This window comes from Macaca thibetana, chromosome 14, assembly GCF_024542745.1.
Source record: "Macaca thibetana thibetana isolate TM-01 chromosome 14, ASM2454274v1, whole genome shotgun sequence".
NCBI lineage: Eukaryota > Metazoa > Chordata > Mammalia > Primates > Cercopithecidae > Macaca > Macaca thibetana.
In genome coordinates this window covers 117,036,196-117,061,115 of record NC_065591.1, presented here as the reverse complement: position 1 = coordinate 117,061,115, position 24,920 = coordinate 117,036,196, and the positions used below count along the sequence as shown (strand labels likewise).

Below are 24,920 nucleotides of genomic sequence, written 5' to 3'. Positions count from 1 at the left end.
AAAAACAAGGGTAAAGGGGAAGGATTATGATAGAAGTACTCAAACAAAACCAACCCTGAGTAGAAATTACGGTTAAATTTTAACTTATAACACAAATGACAAATGAACAGAAAACTGTGAGGCTGAACTTGCCAATATCTACAACTGCTGAACTTCTGACTTCTGCTCAGCTTCATACATGAGAAAATTTGCTTAGCTGTCCTCTGTGTTACACAACATAAACAGGCAAAGAAGAACAAAACACGAATGAGGGTCGCTTGCAAATGTGGAATCAAATCGTGATTCTTACGAACAAGGCCATTTCAGAACACAAGGCCACATACCTGGAAACATGAAGACGAGGAGCTGTAGGTCAAAATAGTATGAGGACCAGGTTGTGGGCTGATGCTCAGACACAGAAGCAATGATGGGGATGTTGTTCTTAGCGTAAGAAGGATCCAGCAGTGAGTAGAAACGCCCCGTCCAGGGAGATATTTTTCCTGGCAGCAAAGAGGCAATACATATTCCACACATACTCTTCAAACAAATATCTGATCCAAATTAATCACAACTTCCCATTTTAATAAGATTCTCAGTGACAGAGAAGGATTAGGTTTTTGCTTAATTGCCACCAATACTTAGAGAGTTTTGCCGGGCGCGGTGGCTCAAGCCTGTAATCCCAGCACTTTGGGAGGCCGAGACGGGCGGATCACGAGGTCAGGAGATTGAGACCAGCCTGGCTAACATGGTGAAACCCCGTCTCTACTAAAAAAAATACAAAAAACTAGCTGGGCGTGGTGGCAGGCGACTGTAGTCCCAGCTACTCGGGAGGCTGAGGCAGGAGAACGGCATAGACCCGGGAAGCGGAGCTTGCAGTGAGCTGAGATCCGGCCACTGCACTACAGCCTGGAGGACAGAGCGAGACTCCGCCTCAAAAAAAAAAAAAAAAAAAAAAAATACTTAGAGAGTTTCACTCCTTCCTTTCTTTCAAACCTGGGAGTACTTTTGTCAGCACCGCCAGCAGCATAAAGCCAGGCTGTATATAAACTTGGAGAGAATAGAGGCAGAAAATGCTGCCTGAAAGGGTTTTAGGCCAAATTTGGTCAAAGCAAGGCCAACTGTAGAGATTAAATCAACTATATCCTCAAGTCCTGCTCTGAATTAGTCAATAGATAGACTTGAGCAAAATCAAATTAATCTCTGAGAAATCAAAGTAGGGAAAAAGAAGGAAAATTTTGCCGGGCGCGGTGGCTCAAGCCTGTAATCCCAGCACTTTGGGAGGCCGAGACGGGCGGATCACGAGGTCAGGAGATCGAGACCATCCTGGCTAACACGGTGAAACCCGGTCTCTACTAAAAAATACAAAAAACTAGCCGGGCGAGGTGGCGGGCGCCTGTAGTCCCAGCTACTCGGGAGGCTGAGGCAGGAGAATGGCATGAACCCGGGAGGCGGAGCTTGCAGTGAGCTGAGATCCGGCCACTGCACTCCAGCCTGGGCGGCAGAGCGAGACTCCGTCTCAAAAAAAAAAAAAAAAAAAAAAAGAAGGAAAATTTGGCTTTCTAACCAACTAAACAGCCATGATTTAGTTTCCATGGTATTAGATGAGTGCCACCTTGGAGGGTATGGTAAGCAATATAATGGCTTCTCCCACCCAACCAATAGGAAAGAAAAAAAAAGAAAGAAAACGGAGAAAGATTTGCAAGGTAAGATATAGTCCTTTCGCCAGGTGTGATTAAGAGCAGCTCCAACAAGACATTCTCTGCTATGCTGAATCCAAACACTGGGTTGAAAAGTGGATTGAATGTAAAATTGTGGGACTGTACATGCTTCAGATAAAAAAAGAAATAAGAAAAAAAGAATCTTTTGTGGTCAGAAAATACCCTGTCTTTTGGAGTTTACTCTATGTCTGTACCCATCTGCATTTAATAGTAAAAGTTCTGAGCCTTACCGGGCGTGGTGGCTCACGCTTGTAATCCCAGCAATTTGGGAGGCCAAGGCGGGCAGATCACCTGAGGTCAGGAGTTTGAGACCAGCCTGACAAACATGGAGAAACCTCATCTCTACTAAAAATGCAAAATTGGCTGGGCGTGGTGGCGGGCACCTGTAATCCCAGCTACTCAGGAGGCTGAGGCAGGAGAATCGCTTGAACCTGGGAGGCGGAGGTTGCAGTGAGCCGAGATTGTGCCACTGCACTCCAGCCTGGGCAACAAGAGCGAAACTCCATCTTAAAAAAAAAAAAGAGGCCGGGCGCGGTGGCTCAAGCCTGTAATCCCAGCACTTTGGGAGGCCGAGACGGGCGGATCACGAGGTCAGGAGATCGAGACTATCCTGGCTAACACGGTGAAACCCCGTCTCTACTAAAAATACAAAAACTTAGCCGGGTGAGGTGGCAGGCGCCTGTAGTCCCAGCTACTCGGGAGGCTGAGGCAGGAGAATGGCCTAAGCCCGGGAGGCGGAGCTTGCAGTGAGCTGAGATCCAGCCACTTCACTCCAGCCTGGGTGACAGAGCGAGACTCCGTCTCAAAAAAAAAAAAAAAAAAAAAAGAAAAAAAAAAAAAAAGCTGTGATCCTTCCCTACCTGTCAGCATGAGGAGAGCTCCCACGGTGAGAAGGACAAAGCCTACCAGAGAGATGACACTCCGGAAAAGAACTTCAAATTGTTGTGGATTCAACTTGCTGCGCAGGTAATCCACAAAGGCATGGATCTGGCAGAGACCAAAGACCCCAAAGGCTGCCATGTGCTCTGATGAAAGGACAGGCTGTAGGTAAAAGGACATGTATGTTAATATTAAGGAAAAAAATGAGTAAGTCCAGTGCAGGCCTGCATTATTCTTATCTAGTTCAAACTAAACGATCAAATGAGTTCTGAGGCCCCAAAGGACTCAGGGCCAATCTAGGGAAGGGTTTAATTCACCAGCCATATTTTCTACAGAATATTTGGAGCCCCCTAAAGCATAAGATACACTATCATTGTCACATATCTGGCTTTTGCTCAGGTTATTTCCTTAGCCTAGACTGTAATTTTCTCCAAATTCCCATCCACTAAAATTCTCACCATTCAAGGTCCAACTCAAATATTATCTCTTCCTAACCTGCCAAACTGAAATCAATCACTCCTCTCTATGTTCCATGTCACATTAGTTCTCTTCTAGCACTTAATCATTCTTTGCCTTAAATGGGTGGTTCTCAAACGCTAGTGGGCATCATAATCACCAAGGGGGTAGGAGTGTTAAAACACAGATTGCTGAGCCCCACCTCCAGAGTTTCTGATTCAGTAGGTCTGTGTTGGGGCTCTAGAATTTGCATTTCTTTCTAACAAGTTCTTAGCTGCTGCTGCTGCTGATTCAAGAACCACACTTCCAGAACAGTAGCCTATCGCATATAGACAGCTGCATGTATTTCTTTCCCTGCAAGAAGACCAAAACTTCCTTAAGGACCATAACTGTATTTTTATTCTTTTTACATTTTCAAGTGATTAGCAAACTGCATATACAAATGCTTTTCAACTTATGATTGGGTTACATCCCAATAAACCCATTTTAGGTTGAAAATATCGTAAGTAGAAAATGCATTTAATACATCTAACCTACGGAACACCACAGCTTAGCGTAGACTACCTTAAACATGCTCAGAACATTTAACATTAGCCTACAGTTGGGCAAAATCATCTAACACAAAGCCTATTTTATAATAAAGTGTTGAGTATCTCATGTAACTTATTGACTACTGTACTGAAAGTGGAAAAACAGAACACTTATATGGGTACTGGAAGTACGGTTTCTACTGAATGCAGATCACTGTCACACCATTCTAAAGCCAAAAAATCCTAGGTCACACTTCGTAAGTTGGGAACAATCTGCAGTAGGTGATCAGTAAAGAAATACTTGTTGACCTCTAAATAAGGTTTGCACTTTCATGATAATTTCACAAAAGAAATCAAACATGCCACGTTATTCTCTGATTTAGCAGTTGTCTGTTAACCCTATGGAGCACTGTGGTTAAAGGTTTATGCTTTCGTTCCTGAAGCACTTACAATTAGATACCATTAAGATCAGGATTCTCTGCTACTACATGGGGCCATCTGCATTAAAAGAACTGGAAATTTTAACTTTGATCACTCATCTAAACTCTACTCAACTAAATATCCCTCCCCTTCCCACAAACTTAAAGCCAAAGTAAGAGCCATGAAATTCAAACTCCACGGTGCAAATATTAGCACACTCCTGGATGTAAACTTTAATGACCAATAATTCTGTTGCAAGTAGTTCAATATAAAAGCTGTAAGTCATACTCTTCTTAACAGAATCTAAGATAAATCAGTCTAGTTGGGGCTGCATAGAAAAAGTAGAAGCTGAAAACCCTACTTAGTCAAGGGCTCACCTGGAAACCCACAAAGGAGATCTGCATAGAAAGTATAGTGCCCAGGCAGTAAACAGTACAGTAGGCCACGTAGATCCGGTGGGAGAAACGGCCTGTGAGCATCAGCACCAGGACATGGAGAGGAATCAAGTTGATCAGGAACACATAACCTCCCCATGACGAGACCTATGATGGAATAGAAAAAAACAGTTCCTCTGAGTACGCCTCCTCAGACCACCACCACTATATTGTAGGATATCACCTGTAACTTTTTAAAGAACACTTATAGTAACTACAACTTTATTTATGCCAAATGGCTTAAAGAGTTCAAATAACTGATATTTTTAAAGAGGAAAATCAAGTCCTTACATGTACAGGTTATATAAAATAAAATAAATTTTAAAAAAGAAAATATAAAATCAAGTTCAAATCCATCACTATAACTCAATCCCCTGCTCCCTCGTGGTTGCTGATGTCATGATCACATAACGAGAGGGACCCAAGCCTCAGAATGAATCTAAATGCAATCTACTGTAAGGTCATACAGAGGATTTAGGGATATGCGAGCAAGTAGAAGCAATTAAGGAAGTCTACACATATACATAAGTATGAACAGAAAAAATATATTGGAAAAGAAAAAGTTTAGGGGAACCTACCAGAAAAGAAAGTTGGTCAAACAATAGGTACCAATAGGAAATACAGTATTTAGAGAACTTTAAAAATTAAAAACATGTAGAAAAAGTTACCATGTAGAAATAAGCAAGGGCACACTTAGCTGCCCAACAGATGGAACCAGTCTTTACTGCCTTGATCCACATGTAGTAGGTGAGTAGCATGCAAAAGATGGCAATCCCTGCAGAAAGCACACATCAAAATTCAACAAGAGGCCAGGCTAGTAAAGTGATTAAGAATACTGCTCTGGAACAGACTGCCTGCATCTACTACCAAGTAATAGTGTAATTTTAGGCAAATTATCTACCTCCTTTTGTTTCAGTTTCATGTAAAAAGAAGTAATAGTATCTACTTCATAAAAGTGTTCTGAAAACAAATATAATTAATGCCTGTAAAGCACTTAGAAGAGTACCTGGCATATAATAAACATTAAGTAAATATTGGCCATTATTATCATTCTTTCCAAGCACTAAACATACTGCTTCAAGTATAGTTCTAAAGACATCCTATATTATCATTCATCATCCTGCCTCTACGTCTTAACACAAGCTAATACTCATGCCCCAACTGCCCCTTTCCTTGATATCTGCCTAATGAAGTCCCAACTTCAGGACCCAGTTGAACCTCAACCACTTCCAAAAAGCCTCCCTTGATTCCCGAATCTGCTTTTGTTTTTTTTTCATTAAAAAAAAAAAAAAAAAAAATGGGGTCTTGCTCTATTACCAGGCTGCAATCACAGCTCACTGCAGCCTCAACCTCCCAGGCTCAAGCGATCCTCCCACTTCAGTCTCCAGAGTAGCTGGGACTACAGGCACATACTACCATGCCCAGCTAATTTCTTATAGTGACAGGGTTACCCAAGCTAGTCTCAAACTCTGGAGCTCAAATGATCCACCCACCTCAGCCTCCAAAAGTACTGGATAACAGGGCGTGAGCCACCAAGTTCAGCCCCAAATCTGAATTAATCTGTCACTACATTCCTGAAATACTCTGTTCAAATTTCTATCGTGGCACATAGTATCATCTCCTGTCCCTGGAGTTATATTTACATGTCCGTTTTAATCTTCCTTAATAGATTATGGGCCAGTATAACCTTATTCATTATCTATCTCTTTAATTTCTTATAATTATGCACAAAATAATCTTATTCGTTATCTATCTAACACTTAATACTATGTTTTCCCAATAACATTCAACAAACGTATGTTGAATTGAAAATAGGTCAATAAGTCATTAAAATTTTAAGGACATCTATTCCCTTTATGTAGGAAAATAAAGCAAATTATTATAATGTTAAAACAACAGTTAACTATCTTATGAGTGCAGAGATAAACCAAAGACTTGTAAGAAAAGTTACCAACTACCTTTCTGGAAAGGATGATGGGAAGAGAACATGAACTTGTCCAAGATCCGTTCCTGCCCATTTCTAATCTTCTCACCCAGTTACCACTTTTATTATTGCTAAACAATAGATTGCACGTTGTGAAGCTCTGTTGGATAATCAGGTGAGAAGATCTTCTTCAGCATTTTAAAAGTCTTACCTTCATTATCATAGGAGCCAGCAACAGATCGGGAGATATATCCAGGAACTACAGCAATCATGGCAGCAGCAAGAAGCCCAGCCCCTGCATCCTGTAAGAAAAAAAGGATAATGAGACATTAACACCAATACAATGCTGAGAAATAGAGGATCCACTAGTCCATTCTGTTTATAATGGACCCAGAAAACAGTCCAACAATTTTGAAGGTAGATGTGAGATGTCAGAAATGCCAGAAATGCTCACAGCACAAGAAAACTAAAAACTTCATGACCAATTCCCCATGGTGACACCAAACCTGACACTGAGAACACATATGCTGAGGACAGACAAATCAAGTGAGATGTCAAACATCAATACTGTCCCAGAATGGGCTGTTTGGCTACCAATCTCCCCAAGCTTGTAAGTCTCTAACCCTAACAATATCTGTACATCATTGGAACACCAGTCACACCTCTAAAAGCCATGCAAGGACAATCAAAGGAAGAAAATTATTATTTCGGTTAAAAAGCCAACAAAGGTAAGTGATAATCTACCTAAACTGAAAACGCCAGGAGCTTAGGCAATAAAGCTTAAGTATCACCAGGCACCCTTTGAGTTTGGGAGAAAGGAACAACGGATATAAGCCACATTCCAAAAAATAAAGACTTGTCTGTTTAAAGAGTCAAATTTGGGAAAGGGCAGCAAGGAGAAGGATGGAAAAGTTTTCCAAACTAAATTCAGGCTTCCCAAACCCCCTAGTAGTTTATCACCTCTCAGGTGTCTCTCTAATACCACAGCACAAACTAAGAATAGCACCCAGGGAGCCAAGGTCAGCAATGCTGAAACCTGGAAAAAGAAAGTCAGCATTATGGAGTCTACTAAGGAAGCCAAGTGGCTTAAGAATTTTAAAATAATTTTTTTTTAAATCAACAAATAATTGCCGAGTACATTCCTGGTAGGAAAAACTAACCATTTTGGAATGTTTCATGTTGGTGTTTTTTTCCTTTCCCTTACATTGTGAGGACTTCAAAATCTAAACCTCACATTTTGCATTTTAAATGTTTTCTTCTTTATGTAGCAATTTATGTTTCACTTTCAACTGTACTCTCATGAGGACAGTTGCTAATGATTAAAAAAAACACATATTCCAGAAAGGGGTTGGGGTGAACCCAATTAATTTGGCCCAGTAAAAGCTGTCTTTACCCTCTGGCTCCCTGCCTTTCTAAGGCTCTGTCCCCCGCCCTCCAGCATCTATTAGAGAGGCTCAATAACATTCATTCCCAAGCCTCCTGTCACCCCAAATCCTTCACCTTGAGCTCTTTGGTAAGGTGGTACGTGACGATGGTGGTGAAGGAGGAGAAGAGAGGGGCCAGGAACACACAGACATTCCGAATGTCGATGGTGATGTGGAAAAAATGGAGTACATGGTAGATTGCAGCAGAGGTGATCATTAAACCTGTAACAGGAAGAAGAAACTCCATTAGGTTGTCTTACCAGAACTTAAGGGAAAAAGAAAGGGAAAAGCCCAGATACAATAAAGTGACTACGTAAATCTTGACAAATCACCAGAAATACTAACATAGCAACTGCAGTAAGCCTATAAATTTCTCTCATAAGGATTCAAATCTGAAGTCTAGAACGTATAAAAACCACCCATCTCCACTCTACTACAAACGTACTCCTGTCTATATAAGATGCACTTTTAGGAACCTGTAATCGGGATGAAATTACAAGTGTCACAAGACAAAGCTATTAGAAATAAAAGAAACTGGTTCTCTACCATACAAATATTTCTGGTTTTGTTTTTTGGTTTTTTTTTAAAAAACATATCTGATCTCCTCACCTGGGTAAATTGTTCCTCCAATGATTCGTCCCAAAGGGTACCAGGCCCGGTCATCAAACCAGTTATGGAATTTATAAAACCCCTCCTCAGCCAGGAACCTGGTAGTCCGATAATTAAAGTACCTATAGCAAGAAATAAACTTTATTGTGAATTTGTGGTGAATTTTGCTCCTCAGGATACACCATTGAGAAATTCAGCATTACTCAATGAAAAACCAGTTTAGCATCAAAAATTATGCCATGAAAATCATTTTATACTACCATAAGTCTGTTCACTTCTATTTCCATGCTTATCTCAACTAAAGCACTGCTTCTCTCATAAGGAAATGAGCCGGGTGCAGTGGCTCACACCTGTAATCCCAGCACTTTGGGAGGCCGAGGCAGGTGGATCACAAGGTCAGAAGTTCGAGACCAGCCTGACAAACATGGTGAAACTCTGTCTCTACTAAAAATACAAAAATTAGCTGGGCGTGGTGGCATGTGCCTATAATCCCAGCTACTCAGGAGGCTGAGGCAGGAGAATCACTAGAATCTGGGAGGTGGAGGCTGCAGTGAGCTGAGATCACCACTGCACTCTAGCCTGGGCAACAGAGCAAGACTCCGTCTCAGAAAAAAAAAAAAAGGGAAATGAAACTAGAACCTAACATTATAACCAAGCAATCAAATAGGGCACTTCATCAAGTTGACATGTGGTAGGCATTAGGACCAGTCAGAGAATTCAAGCACCATGAAGACAAAGCCACTGAGATGTAGGCACTAATAGATTTTGGCTTTCTTATTCTTTTTTTTGAGACAGAGTTTCGCTCTTGTTGCCCAGGCTGGAGCACAATGGCGCAATCTCGGCTCACTGCAGCCTCAGCCTCCGGAATTCAAGCCATTCTCCTGCCTCAGCCTCCTGAAAGTAACTGGAATTGCAGGCGCTCACCATAACGCCCAGCTAATTTTTGTATTTTTAGTAGAGATGGGGTTTCACCATATTGGCCAGGCTGGTCTCAAACTCCTGACCTCAGGTGATCCACCTGCCCCGGCCTCCCAAAATGCTGGGATTACAGGCGTGAGCCACCATGCCTGGCCAGATTCTGGCTTTCAAGTGACAGGAACATATTTTTAAAAATCTAGGCCGGGCGTGGTGGCTCAAGCCTGTAATCCCAGCACTTTGGGAGGCCGAGGCGGGCGGATCACAAGGTCAGGAGATCGAGACCACAGTGAAACCCCGTCTCTACTAAAAATACAAAAAATTAGCCGGGTGCGGTGGCGGGCGCCTGTAGTCCTAGCTACTCAGGAGGCTGAGGCAGGAGAATGGCGTGAACCCAGGAGGCGGAGCTTGCAGTGAGCCGAGATCGCGCCACTGCACTCCAGCCTGGGCAACAGCGTGAGACTCCGTCTCAAAAAAAAAAAAAAAAAAAAAAAAAAAAAAAAAAAAAAAAAAAATCTATACTGCACACAAAGATACATGGATAATTTTGAGTGATGAGAATCTTTAAAGATGTTGGTATACCACCATATGCAGGATGAAAAAACTTTAACCTACTTCATAACACAATTTTCTTAATCAGTGTTTAAGCTTTTAACAAGGTCTACTCATGCAGTTATCTAAAATGCTTCTTATGTCACCTGTAGAGTAGCATAAAAATAGATTACAGCTGGGCATGGCAGCTCATGCCTGTAAGCCCAGCACTTTGGAAGACTGAGGCGAGAGGACCGCTTAAGCCCAGGAGTTCAAGACCAGCCTGGGCAACATAGTGAGACCCCATCTCTACAAAAAATTTTTTAAAAATTAGCCAGGCATGGTGGCACACACCTATAGTCCCAGCTACTCAGGAGGTTGAAGTGGGATGACTGCTTGAGCCCAGGAGGTCAAGGCTGCAGTGAGCCATGATGTCAATACTGTGCTCCAGACAGGGCAACACAGCAAGACCCTTTCTCAAAAAAATATAGAAAGATACACAGATACATAGACAACATGAAAAATATTTGATATAAAATGCTTAAGAGCTATAAATGGAAAGATAGTTCTTTAGGCCCCAAATATATAAGTCCTTCTCTTAAGTTTCTCATTTAAAAAGAAATAAGGCTGGATGAGGTAGCTAACACTTGTAATACCAGTACTTTGGTAGGCCAAGGCAGGTGGATCACTTGAGCTCAGGAGTTTAAGATCAGCCTGGGCAACACTGCAAGACCCTGTTTCTAAAAAAACACAAAAATCAGCAGGACTTATTGGCGTATGCCTGTAGTCCCAGCTACTCGGGAGGCTGAAATAATTGAGCCCAGGCAGGTTGAAGCTTCAGTAAGCCCTGATCATGCCACTGCACTCCAGCCTGGTGACAGAGCAAGACTCTGTCTCAAGGCCGGGCGCGGTGGCTCAAGCCTGTAATCCCAGCACTTTGGGAGGCCGAGACGGGCGGATCACGAGGTCAGGAGATCGAGACCATCCTGGCCGACACGGTGAAACCCCGTCTCTACTAAAAAATACAGAAAACTAGCCGGGCGAGGTGGCGCGCGCCTGTAGTCCCAGCTACTCGGGAGGCTGAGGCAGGAGAACGGCATGAACCCGGGAGGCGGAGCTTGCAGTGAGCTGAGATCCGGCCACTGCACTCCAGCCTGGGCAGCAGAGTGAGACTCCGTCTCAAAAAAAAAAAAAAAAAAAAAAGACTCTGTCTCAAAAAATAAAATTAATAATAATAATAATAAGGCCAGGCGCAGTGGCTCACTCCTGTAATCCCAGCACTTTGGGAGGCCGACGTGGGTGGATCACCTGAGGTCGGGAGTTCGAGAGCAGCCTGACCAACATGGAGAAACCCTGTCTCTACTAAAAATACAAAATTAGCCAGATGTGGTGGCGCATGCTTGTAATCCCAGCTACTCGGGAGGCTGAGGCAGGAGAATTGCTTGAACCGGGGAGGCAGAGGTTGCGGTGAGCTGAGATCATGCCATTGCACTCCAGCCTGGGCAACAAGAGCAAAACTCCATCTCAAAAAAAATTAATAATAATAAATAAAAATAAATTAGAGGCCGACGTAGTAGTTCATGCCTGTTATCCCAGCACTTTGGGAGGCAGAGGTGGGTGGATCGCTTGAGCACATAAGTTTGAGACCAGCCTGTGTAACATGACAAGACCCAATCTACAAAAAATACAAAAATTAGCCAGGTGTGGTGGTGCATGCCTGTAGTCCCAGTTACTCGGGAGGCTGAGGCAGGAGGATCACTTGAGCCCAGGAAGTTGAGGCTGCATGAGCCATAACTGAGCCACTGAACTTCAGCCTGGGTGACACAGCAAGACCCTGTTTCCAAAAAAAAAAGGAAGACAGACAAAAATAAACAAAAAGAGTCTCAAACTAGAGATAGTTTAATTACTTTGGATAATCATGATTAACCGTTCTCTCTGCCCACCTCTCTAACCCTATTTCCTCCTTGGTCAGTCAAGTTTTGAAAGCTGAAGTAAACAGAAGCAAGAGATGGCAGAAATCTCTATCCTTCAGTTTGTCACTGATGTTGTTTTGGTGACTGTCAGAAACAGAAGAGATGAGGGTTGCAGACATCAATGTGTCAGAATTGTGTCCTTTACCTACCAGTAGGAGAGGCAGAGTGAGAGAGGAAGTGTAAGTTAGTAGGAATAGATCTGGACTGCATTCACCACTCTGGGAATCAGTTTCCTCCTCTGCAAAAGGAAGCGTCAAGTCCCTTATAGTTCCTAACAGCTCTTGACAACAAAGCAGATGCTCTTGCTTATCTAACATCAATATTTGCTCATTCAGAGGGTCTGAGAAAGAAGCCTAACAGATTGGGATCAAGAAACAAAAGGCGGCTGGGCATGGAGGCCCATGCCGGTAATCCCAGTACTTTGGGAGGCCGCAGAGGGAGGATTGCTTGAGTCCAGGAGTTTGAGACCAGACTGGGCAACATAGTGAGACTCCATCTCTACAAAAATTTGTTTTTAAATTAGCTAGGCATGGTGGCACATGCCTGTGGTCCCAACTACTTGGGAAGCTAAGGTGGGAGACTCACTTGGGCCCCAGAAGTCAAGGCTGCAGTAAGCCGTGATCACACCACTGTACTTCAGCTTGGGTGACACTGTCAGACCCAATCTCAAACAAAAAAAGAAAAAACAAAAGGACATGTTTCCTCATTCATGAGAAAAAATATAAACTCAATTTGGGAGGCCCCAAACAGAATACTGTAATGCCTCCAAAATGCTTTCAAGTATCTACACAAAACAAAATCATAAATTTGCAAACAGATGCAGGTATTTTCAATCAATACTCCACAAGATTAAATATACTATTTTTAAGATATCAATAATATTTCAAGAACCTAAAATTTTGGCCCTCCAAATTTGTTATAAGCCTTAACTTTACGCAATAGAACACAGTGATTCCAGTTTCGAGTCAGACACACCAACATCCAAATCATGGTTCCTCCATGTACTGAATATGCAACCTTAGATGATCACTCCGGCCTGAGTCTCCTCATTTCTTTTTTCTTTTCTCTCTTTTTTTTTTTTTTTGGAGATGGAGCCTTGCTCTGTCACCCAGGCTGGAGTACAGTGGCATGATCTCGGCTCACTGCAGCCTCCACCTCCTGGGTTCAAACGATTCTCCGGCCTCAGTCTCCACAGTAGCTGGGATTACAGGCACATGCCACTACGCCCAGCTAATTTTTCTATTTTTAGTAGAGATGGGGTTTTACTATGTTGGCCAGGCTGGTCTCGAACTCCTGACCTCGTGATCCACCCGCCTCGGCCTCCCACAGTGCTGGGATTACAGGCGTGAGCCACCGTGCCCAGTGGAGTCTCCTCATTTCTAAGAAGGGAATAATAGTACCTACATTTCAAAGGGTTGCTGAAAGGATTTACAGATAATCTGTAAATTAGTGCTTGGAACAAAATGAATGCTTAGTAAATGCTAGTTATTAACACCACTAAGAACTTCCACCATATCTTTTTCATCTAATGAACAAAATTCCTAATCAAACTGATAACTTGAGTTTTTTCATTGCCCTAGAATTTAACTAAGAAGCCTAATTTCTATTACATAAATTGCTAAACAAACAAGCAAACAGCAAAATGTCATGAATCTCAAGTCCATCATTTGTGATTCTCTTCTGAGCCTGGAATACACACCAGGACCCTTTCCTTCAGTCTGCATCACAAACTTTTACCAAACTGAGCAGCCAGAATTCTTAGCCTAGCCAGATCTTAAGTGATAGGCAGACATACTAGCAATGCCTCTCACATTTTTTGAGTTTCAGAGACTTACTTGGTCAATTCCAACACTTTTTTTTTTTTTTTTTTTTGTAGAGATGGGGTTTCACCCTGTTGCCCAGGCTGGTCTCGAACTCCTAAGCTCAAGTGATCCCTCCACCTCCGCCTCCCAAAGTGCTGGGATTACAGGTGTGAGCCACTGTGCCTGGACTCCAACATATATGCTTTAAAAGGAGATAATTATATCCTTTGGAAGAGTTTAAGCTTTTTTTTTTTTTTCCCTTAAATGTACTGAAAACACATCTGTATCACTCAGGCCTGACTGAAATTTGAATCCAAAACCCATGAACCTGAATGCCTCCCAAAGTAAATAATACCAGATCAAGCAAAGGTACTCACGGATCAAACTCATGGATAACACTTTCAAATCTCAGGACAGCAAAGAGACGAGTGGAGAAAGCTGCAAAAACCAGAGAGTTAATATTTTACTGGTAATGTGCCATGAAAGAACAGCAGATATAGTATTATAATGAAGACAGTATTATCCAGTAGAGAGGTCACAGAAAATACAAAATAATCCCTGAATAAAGTCTTTATTCCATCTCTCCCCACATAAAGGAAACAAGAGAAGTTAACTTTCCCCTGACAATGGCATCTACATTTTCCACTTTCATAGGTCACAGTTAACTAATCATAAAAGCCTATAACATTACATTCACCTACTAATACCAAACTCAACTTACATGGTCATCTTTTATACACGTTGACTCCCCCACCACACACACATAACTAACCTTAACCTTGGAGCCAAGTAATAGGTATGGCAAGCAAAATTATACCTAGGACTCATGAAGAGCCAGAAAATCTAAAATACAGAGTAAACACTCAAGAGACTTTCAAAAATATGACAGGAGGCACCTAAATTGAAGATACTTGTCTTTTACAAAAATCAGTTATCCACGGGTCCCCAATATCACTTTCTGCCCTGTGAGAAAATAGAATTGGCAAAGCATGCTTCCCATTCTTTCACAGATGATCATAGCCCTCTTTTTTTTTTTTTTTTTTTTTTTTTTTGAGACAGTCTCGCTCTGTTTCCCAGGCTAGAGTGCAGTGGTGCAATCTCGGCTTACTGCAACCTCTGCCTCCCAGGTTCGAGTGATTCTCGTGCCTCAGCCCCCCAAGTAGCTGGGATTACAGGTATCCACCACCACACTCAACTAGTTTTTGTATTTTTAGTAGAGACAAGGTTTCATCATGTTGGTCAGGCTGGTCTCAAACTCTCAGCCTCAAGTGACCCACCCACCCCAGCCTCCCAAAGTGCTGGGATTACAAGCGTGTGCCACCATGCGTGGCCCATAGCCCTGACTTTTATATTCCTTCTATTTTGCCTTCATTAAATTATACTGATGAGGAATGGAAAAACATAACAATCTGCTAAAAAGAACAAGGCATTTAAAGATAGCGATTTTCAATTTTTTTCTAGACTTTCCTCTTTCTATCCCCAAAGAAAGGGAGGTTCACATGCACACTCACATAATACAGCAGCCATTGACAGAATGAGAAGCTTCAGAAGTGTGTCCTGCTTCTCATAGGACAATCGCAAAAATCCGAATTTAGTCATCTTAACATGAATGGGTGGCCACACACGACGATCAGCTAAAATGAAAAAGTCAAGACCACAAGATATTGAACACCTTCAATTTACTAGATTTTCATATTTTATGATGAGAGGGAATCATAAAGGACATAGAAGCTAGCAAAAACACCAGAGAGGGTCAAAGCTAATACTAATATCCAAGCCTGGCCTAAAGTATGATCAACTTGCAAGGAAGTAGGCACAAGTCAGGTCTATGTGTCAAGACTAAAATAGAGTGGTCAGAATAAACCATCCATAATTCTATTTCCCACTCCTTCACAGCTAACTCCTTCACAGCTAACAAGTACATAAGCACAATTAGCAATAGTATAGTACAAGGAAGAGATGAAAAAATAAATAGGAAAGATTGGAAATACTGAAAAATAATAAAATGGCAAAAGAGAGCACTCAGGAAAAGACAGGACTGTATGGGGGGAAAAAGCAGGAAATAAATATCGAGACCAGAAGTGCAAGCCCCAGCAATTTCTGAGGCTAAGGAGGGAGGATCACTTGAAGCCAGGAGTTCAAGACCAATCTGAGCAATACAGTGAAACTCCATCTCCACAAAAAATTGTTTAAAATTATGCAGGCTTGGTGGTCTGCACCTGTAGTCCCAGCTACTCAGGAGACGGAGGCAGGAGTTGGAGGTTGCAGTGAGCTAGGACCACACCACTGCACTCCAGCCTGGACAACAGAGCCAGACCTCGTCTCTTTAAAAAGGAAAAAAAAAAAAAAAAAAAAGAAAGAAAAAGTGAAAGCAGTAAGAGGAAAAATAGAGGTCACGACTGAATCAACACAATTTCGAGCCCTAAATTTAAACTTCAACTGAATGGCTATAAACTTTTTTCTTTTCCAAATCCCAGTGGGGCTGTCGGGTCAACTAAGAGCATAACTGATAACTAAGGCAGGTACAATCATGCACTCAAGAAGAGGAGGAGGTACACAAACACAGACCCACTGCGCTCTCAATCCCATATATCAGACTGTAACAGCTGCTCAGATCAATACCCGTTTCCAATCATCTGTCTCAAGGCATCTCTGTAACTGACAATGCTGATTTAAGAGACTGATTAAATTACACACAGACATTTGATGGCATCAGATGATAAGCTAGAGGGAAAGAAAACGAATTTTTCCTACTGAAGCAGAAGAGTCGGGGGCTAAACAAAGTAGATTAAAATGTTTGAACTGCAAACAAAGTAGATTAAAATGTTTGAACTGTGGACAGTTCAAAATGGAAATCACATGACAGATAAGAATTACTTATATAGCAATATAGCATTAATCTACCATAGGTTAGTTATTCTTGTATAAGACAGTACTAGACAGTACTACCTTTTTTTTTTTTTTTTTTTTTGAGATAGAGTCTCGCTCTGTCGCCAGGCTAGAGTGCAGTGGTGCAAGCGATTCTCCTGCCTCAGCCTCCTGAGTAGCTGGGACTACAGGTGCGCGCCACCATGCCCAGCTAATTTTTGTATTTTTAGTAGAGAGGGAGTTTCACCATGTTGGCCAGGGTGGTCTGGATCTCTTGACCTTGTGATCCGCCCACCTCAGCCTCCCAAAGTGCTGGGATTACAGGCGTGAGCTACCACACCCAGCCCTACCTTCTTAAATTACAACGTGATCAAGGGCTAAGTTATAACAAAGGATTATAACAAAGGATATCGTTCAAGACTTTTTGCTTTTATTGTTTTTGATTGACACGTAATTGTACCAATTTATGGAGTACAGTGTGACATTTCTGTACATGTATATAATGTGTAATATCAAGTCAGGATAATTAGTAGATTCATCACCTCAAACATTTATTTTTTTTGTCTTAGGAATATTCAAAATCCACTCTTCCAGCTATCTGAAAATATACAATAAATTGTGTATTTTTGTTAATTATACTCCTAATCATAGTTATCCTATAGAACACTAGAATTTATTCCTCCTATCTAGTTGTACTTATGTATCTGTTAACAAACCGTTGTCTATCCTCCCCCATGAATCTTTTTTCCCACTATTATTAGAATAAAGGAGAAAAAAAAACCCCACATACTGGACTAGGTGGAAGGCTTATAGAATGCTGGCACCAACACTGAGAAGTCAAGCATGTTTTCTATAATTAACTGTCCCAGAAGAGCAGTTTTAGAAATGTGTTTAAGTATAGTCCCAAAGGGAAATCTTATTTTGAAACTAAAAATAAAGGCCTAACTACTCCAGGAGGTCAGCAAACCAGCCATATCTCTCAGGGTTTGCAGCTGTTTTCTGGAATGCCTGAAATAGGAACAAACTTAACACCACTGCGTTGATATGAGCCGCACACCAAAATGAGACTGCTAGGACCTCTACTTGAAAACTGAGTAAAGGAGCTAGTCATTTAGGGCAGGGCCGTAAGGGAGATTTCATCTCGTGCTCTTTGGTCACTTTCGCACACGGCCAAGCAAATAAGAGCAAAGACACCTTTCTTAAAACACTTACCAATCTGCTCTCCTCAACTGTGCTCTGCAAAGTGTGGCATCTCCTGCCACCCTAGCTGTAGTTTCCCAGACTGCAATTTCCCCAGCCCCGTTTCCCTACACACGTTTCCACACCCTCTCACAATCGTTTACTCTCTTCTCCCTCCTGGTCCCTCCAGCGGGTCCCACCTCCCTCTTCTTCCCGCCCTCAAAGAACTGACCACCTCTGACACCCCCCAGCGCGACCCTCATCACCCCAGCATCTTACGCGCCCTCCCCTCCATAACCAGTCCCAGGACCCAGTCTTTCCCACGCTCTGTCCCCAAGATCCACCTTACCTTCCCTCCCCAGACCTTCACATCCTTCCATCCAGGAAGCCCCCACACCACGCCCCACGCCCCTCCTCTGCAAGGCCCTAAGCTCTGCTCTCCATCCCCACTTAGAGTTTTGCCCCGTGCACACTTCGTTCAGCCCCACCAACGCCATGGACTGCACCTGCCGCTGATTTTCAAGTTACGTTCTATGGCCTTCTCACCTGGCCGGCTTTCCTAGGCGATCCGCTGGGCTCCCTCTGCCATCCGTTCAGCGGCGCACCCAACCCTGGCAGCAGCCGGGTCCGCCTCCCCGACCGCTCCCCCGTTGGCTGGCTCCAGGCCAATTCGACGCTTCGGGAGAGCGATAGGATCTGGGAACTGTCTGTCAAACTCGGAGGCGTAAACCGAACCGCGATTCCAGTTTTTAATTGGTCATTACAGCTATCGCTTAGCAGTCTAGAGGCGTGTCTGCGTGCTCCCGCCGAGCTGTCATAGGCCGGCGCGTAGGAGTCAAGAGCGCGGAAAGAACGTGCCCCAAGCAGTTTGGTTGAGGGCCGAGGAGTGACGTGTCGGTCGGCGGACCCACGGGGAGTCGCGGTGGAAAGCAGTGGCCCGCTGACTCCCGTCATGTGACAAGAAGCGGAAACTACGCTGAAATAGGCCCTTGCTCCAAGTCCCAGTAACTCGGAATGCGGAGCCGCTGGTCTCCCTCTTTTTTAAGGTAGAAATTGTTACGTAATACAAGGTGAATGGAGAGGAGGGAAGCGTTTCAAACGCTTCCTGGTCCAGACTGCGTCTTTTGCAGGATGTGCCTGATAGTTGGCTCAAGAGCTTTTACAGTGCTCTGGTAACTGCGATGGACCTGGGAACCTTGGCAGAGTTCACAGCCCCTAGCTTTGTGAAAGAGCGTGCCTAGGCGTAAAGGGGTTGTCGGGGCTAAGCTGGAGGCGTCTCCACTGCCGGCTGAGACAGCCACCGCCACGGAGGCACAGCCTTCGCCAGCAGCAGACGGGCTTCCTCGGGGGACCGAGAGGCAGCCCGGCCATGCTTAGTCCAGCCCTTTGTAAGATACCCGCCAGGAGCCGCTCTCCCTATTCTAACTTGTCTGTCTTCTCCCGCACCCAACGCGCTCCCCGACCCCCAATAACGTTGCTGAGGGCAGAGAAGGGGACGAAGTTTCAGCGGCAATTCCATCATCTCAGGCTCGCACGTATACACCTTTATCCTCAGGCACTTCTACTCCCTGCGCGCCTTGGTGAGCCAAGACTACACCAGAGAGAGTGGGAACGTCCCGCAGCTCTTCCAACTTGTTGCCCCTGCCACTCACGCAGCTTCCTATTTACTCTCCCCTGAACGGAACCTACCGCTTATTGAAAGGTCATTATTTAAATCAGTGCTTTAGAATCACATGCATTTTTTTAAAAATTCACATGATCAGGCTCGCCCCAGGACGTTATGATTCAATAGATCTGCTTTTTTTTGTTTTGTTTTTAATAGTAAGTGTTCGATGTAATTTTACTTTAAAAAAAGGAAACTGAAGCTGAGCCTGAAGGAATTACAGAACTTGAAGTAAATGCTTCTTCAAAATAAGAGTTTTGGTCGGGGGCGGTGGCTCACCCCTGTAATCCCAGCACTTTGGGAGACCGAGGTGGGCGGATCACGAGGTCAGAAGATGGAGACCATCCTGGCCAACATGGCGAAACCCCGTCTCTGCCAAAAATACAAAAATTAGCCGGGCGTGGTGGCGCGTGCCTGTAATCCCAGCTACTCGGGAGGCTGACGGAGAATCGCTTGAACCAGGGAGTCGGAGGTTGCAGTGAGCCGAGATCGCGCCACTGCGTTCCAGCCTGGCGACAGAGCTAGACTCCATCTCAAAAAAAAAAAAAAAAAAAAAGTTTTTTCTCTTAAAAAAAAAAAAAAAAAAAAGCAGGGCGTGGGGGGCGGGGAATTAAAATTAGAAAGATTGTGTTCAAGTTTTTGTTTTTTTTTTTTTTTTTTTTTGTAAGTAGTATCCTAAGAATATTAAGGCCGGTCGCGGTGGCTCACGCCTGTAATCCCAGCACTTTGGGAGGCCGAGGCGGGTGGATCACCTGAGTCAGCAGTTCCAGAACAGCCTAACCAACATGGTGAAACCCCATCTCTACTAAAAATACAAAAATTAGCTAGCTGGGCGTGTTGGCGGGCGCCTGTAATCCCAGCTACTTGGGACGCTGAGGCAGAATCGCTTGAACCCAGGAGGCAGAGGTTGCAGTGAGCCGAGATCGCGCCATTGCACTCTAGCCTGGGCAGCAAGAGCGAAACTCCGTCTCAAAAAAAGAAAAAGAATATTAAGATGTTAGAGTTTTTATTAATTTTTTCAAAGTAGGCTGGGCGCGATGGTGGACTCCTGTAATCTCAGCTACTCAGGAGGCTGAGGCAGGAGAATTGCTTCAACCCGGGAGGCAGAGGTTGCGGTGAGCTGAGATTGCGCCATTGCACTCAGCCTGAACAACAGAGCAAGACTCCATCACCAAAAAAAGAGAAAGTATTAAACACGTTTCTTAAAGAGAATACATTTAAGCTTCCAAGTGATGAAATTAAGTCAACCTTTTCGAAAGTCACAATGTACTGTTAAAGAACAAAGTTTGAAAATCTAAGCCTATTTTTAGGATGAGTCTTTGATACCAGTCCATGAGGAAAGGCTTATTTGTGAATAAAATCAAAGGAAAACAAACTAATAGGAAAATCTTTATAATTATTATAAACAAACCTTGAGGTCCAGGCGTGGTGGCTCAAGATTGTAATCCGAGCACTTTGGGAGGTTGAGGTGAGAAGATGGCTTGAGGCCGGGGGTTGGAGACCAGCCTGGGCAACATGGTGAGATGCAGTGTCTACAAAAAATAATTTTTAAAAATTAGCTGGGCATGGTCGTGCTGGCCTGTAATCCTAACTTCTGAGGAGGTTGAGGCAGGAGGATCGCTTGAGCCCAGAAGTTAGGCAGCAATGAGCTATGATCACACCACTTCACTCCAGCCTGGTCAACAGAGTAAGACAGACCCTGTCTCTAAAATAAAATAATAAATAGACCAGGCGTGGTTGCTCATACCTATAATCCTAGCATTTTGGGGGGCCGAGGCTGGCAGATCACCTGAGGTCGGGAGTTCAGGACCAGCCTGACCACCATGGAGAAACCCTGTCCCTACTCAAAATACAAAAAGCCAGGTGTGGTGGTGCAAGCCTGTGATCCTAGCTACTAGGGAGGCTGAGGCAGGAGAATCTCTTGAACCTGTGAGGCAGAGGTTGGGGTGAGCCAAGATCGCACCATTGCACTCCGGCCTGGGCAACAAGAGTGAAACTTTGTCTCTAAATAAATAAATAAATAAATAAAATAAACCTACAGTTTATACATGAACTATAGTGTATCAGTTAATCCTCCTCCCTCCTGATTTATAAGCCCAAAAGTTTTGAACTGGTTGTTTCAGAAAGCAATGCTTTTACTATTTCATCAGTTGCTTAAAAGGAATGTTTTGATGTAGAAGTTAGAACTTTTTTGTAGAGCTTTTGGTCTTTCTTAAAGTATCGGTTTATCTTTCTTGTATATCATTGATAAACAAAACTGATGCCTTCGTCTCATTTGTAGCACACCAGAGTAATAGTATCTGTGTTCTTGAAGCTGTTCTCTCCAGAACCCATGTTTCTAAGTGTGTGCAAAGTTGTATTACTGGGATTTCCCCTGAGTGCGCTTCTGGATTCCACTGTTTTATGTTATTTGGTTGGGTGTTTTGTCTTAATAAGACATCGTTCTTTTTTTTTTTTTTTTCCCATAGATTATCATCTGATAAGACATCTTTCTATTTCTTAGATTTATTTTTCACTTTTGATGAGTTTTTTCTTTTAAGTAAGTGTTTTAGAAAAGCTGAATGGAAGCAAACATTGCCGTTTCGTGTTAGAAAATATCTGTATTTTGTCCTTAATAGCATGGCTAGGTTTAGAATTTTAGGAACAAAATTGGGACCCACCCACCCCAATTGCACACAGACACAGAAAAGCACACTTTCAAGGCATTGTGACTATATTGTCTGTGATCCACTGTGCCTTAAGAAACCTGATGCCAATCCGAGTCACATTCCTTTATGGGTAATCTATTTCCCTCTCTGATAAATTGTCTTTCCTTAGAGATTTCATCTATGTGTTTTGTCTTCTTTCATTTTTTTCTGCTTTACATTTGGCAGGCCCTTTCAGTCTGAAAGCTAAAATTTGTATAATCAGTTCAGGAAATGTTCTTTGATTTTATTCATCTCCATTTTTCTATTCTCATTTTCTGAAGTTGCTGTTGGACAAATGTTTTATCTCCTGGTTCTTGGAAGGCTCTCCTGTTCTTAACTTTTTCTTGATCTTTTTGCCGTATGTTCTGGAAGATTTCCTCAATATTATCTTGCAGTTCACTAATTTAGCCTCCTCGGTGTCACTTTTTTTTTTTTTTTTCCTTGAGACAAGGTCTCATTCTGTCACCCAGGCTGGAGTGCAGTGGCACAATTTCAGCCCACTGCAGCCTCAACCTCCTGGGCTCAAAGGATCCTCCGGCCTCAGACCTTGAGTAGCTGGGACTACAGGCGCCCGCCACCACGCCCAGCTGATTTTTTGTATTTTTAGTAGAGACGGGGTTTTACCGTGTTAGCCGGGATGGTCTCTATCTCCTGACTTTGTGATCCGCCCACCTCAGCCTCCCAAAGTGCTGGGACTACAGGCTTGAGCAACCGGGCCTGGCCAGTGTCACTTTTATAAGCCATCTCATTTTTAAAAATTTCCGTAACTGTTTTAATTTCCAAGAGCTTTCCTATTCTGTTCTTTTCACAATAATCTGTTCTTATTTTGTGGATGCAGTAGCTTCTGAAATCTCTGTGAAAATAGTTAATTAGAATTTCTTAAATTACCTTTTGTTTCCACAATTACTTAAATTTCCTCCAGAGCCAGGTGTTGTTATTTGTGTTTTGGAAAAGCTGCTGAGCTGATTGCGATGTTGATTCCTCGTGAAGAGGAATGATTAGAGGAACTTACCTAAATGATTAAATGGTCATTGTTTTTTTTTTTTTCTCTAGGTCTCAAAGCACTACAGAACATTTAAATTTGAAATCAGAATGAGTACAAGGAGAGGCTGAACACATGGCCTAATTGCTCATCTTACTCAAAGATTCCCTGAATTCCAGTGTTTTATCCAGCTTTGAGACCTATGGAAAAATAGCTAATCATGTAATTCTTGAAATTTTTGCATATTCATTTGCTTGTCAGTTTCTCTTACTGGACTGTCAGGTCCTAGAAGGCAGTAATCATATCTTTCTGGTTCACCCTTGAGTCCCCAGTCCCTTGCTCAGTACTTGTTACATGATTAAGTCATAATTCCCTCACTTGATCCTTCAGTGCTTTTGCAAACTCATTTTAGGTCCATCCAAAATTTGTACTGGTGTATGGCTCTCATTGTTACAAATGTGTAAATTACACTGACCTGAAGTCAGCCTCCTTTTAACTCCTATAGGTTATACAACTTAGGCAGAATATCGTTTTTTTAAATTTTGAGATGGAGTCTCACTCTGTTGCCCAGGCTGGAGTGCAGTGGCGCAATCTCGGCTCACTGCAACCTCTGCCTGGCAGGTTCAAGCAATCCTCCCGCCTCAGACTCCTGAGTGGCTGGGACCACAGGCGCGTGCCACCTCGCCCGGCTAATTTTTTGTATTTTAAGTAGAGACGGGGTTTCACCATGTTAGCCAGGATGGCCTCCATCTCCTGACCCCGTGATCCGCCCGCCTCGGCCTCCCAAAGTGCTGAAATTACAGGCATGAGCCACCGCACCCAGCCCAGAATATGTTAATAAAAGGTGGGATGACTGCTAAACTATCTATCCACCCCACTACCGATGAACAGATAACCTTCACCAAAGCAATCTCAATAATGGAGGTAAACACACATAAAGGAGCATAATGAACGTGCTACTGCTATAATCAGAAAATAAAGTAATATTTGTGGGTGGAAAATGAGACAGTGAATAGACAACTGTAGTTGCTTTTTCTCTCATAGATGCTATCCTTTTATTAAGTGCAGAGCAGTTAACACATCTGTACATGAATGTGTTGTTTAAATTTCTAGTAGACTTAATGTACTCAGATCTAAAGCATCTACTTTCTAATTTTGAGAGTTGCTATAACAGACAACTCAGCTCTATAGATAGAATAAAAAGGGTTGTGTTTTCTATTACATATACCTGTCCAAGTTGTGATGTCTATCCCTTAAAAAGTGCTTCTGGGAACAATTCCTCAGATCCTACTGGTTTTGTGATTCATACTCAACCAAATATTCATTTTTAGTTTTGTGAGCTCCCTTGTTTTTGGTTACTAATTATTAGTCTGCTTCAAACAGGTATTCTGAACTTGGCAAAAATAGAGTCTAGTCTCTTTTTGACCCATTTCCTAATCACTGCTCTCAGTGACAATACCCTCGTGAAAGGCAAGAAAAATTTACATTGCTTTGTGTTTATAACTCATTTGAGATTGTCACATTTCTCTTATTGCAGATAAGCCTAATCTAGCCTTTGTACAAAAGGCTGGACTGCTCAACTATGCTAATAAAACTCTGGAGGTTCCTCACTTCCAGTCATTTAAACTTTTACACATTTTCGATAGCCAGGCACAGTCCTGGGGATAAAAATCATACACCTTCATCCACTCAACTTCCCTGACCCTTTTTTCACCCCCCAAGACAGAGTCTCACTCTGTCACCCAGGCTGGCGTGCAGTGGTGTGATCTTGGCTTACTGCAACCTCCACCTCCCAGGTTCAAGTGATTCTCCTGCCTCAGCCTCCCGAGTAGCTGGGACTAGAGGCGTGCGCCACCATGCCCGGCTAATTTTTATATTTGTAGGAGAGATGGGGTTTCACCATGTTGGCCAGGCTGGTCTTGGACTCCTGACCTCATGATCCACCTA

At 43.0% G+C, this 24,920-nt stretch overlaps 1 protein-coding gene across 3 annotated transcripts in view; it reads right to left on the bottom strand.

Annotated features, from left to right (window-relative positions):
* The window catches only part of STT3A (STT3 oligosaccharyltransferase complex catalytic subunit A), a 29,641-nt gene extending 11,335 nt beyond the window's left edge, over positions 1–18,306 (bottom strand). For 2 of the 3 annotated variants that reach the window (XM_050755684.1, XM_050755686.1), the window contains exons 1-10: positions 18,188–18,306; positions 15,106–15,228; positions 13,972–14,032; positions 8,374–8,495; positions 7,841–7,986; positions 6,552–6,642; positions 5,085–5,191; positions 4,360–4,524; positions 2,558–2,738; positions 324–479 (exon numbers count right to left, since the gene is read on the bottom strand). In XM_050755684.1, the coding sequence (XP_050611641.1) occupies positions 324–479; positions 2,558–2,738; positions 4,360–4,524; positions 5,085–5,191; positions 6,552–6,642; positions 7,841–7,986; positions 8,374–8,495; positions 13,972–14,032; positions 15,106–15,193 (1,117 nt within the window). In that variant the 5' untranslated portion in view covers positions 15,194–15,228; positions 18,188–18,306. Of the gene's footprint in view, positions 1–323; positions 480–2,557; positions 2,739–4,359; positions 4,525–5,084; positions 5,192–6,551; positions 6,643–7,840; positions 7,987–8,373; positions 8,496–13,971; positions 14,033–15,105; positions 15,229–18,147; positions 18,167–18,187 lie in introns of those variants that run through there. The other variant, XM_050755685.1, reaches the window with a different exon arrangement.
* Positions 18,307–24,920: the final 6,614 nt, after the last annotated feature.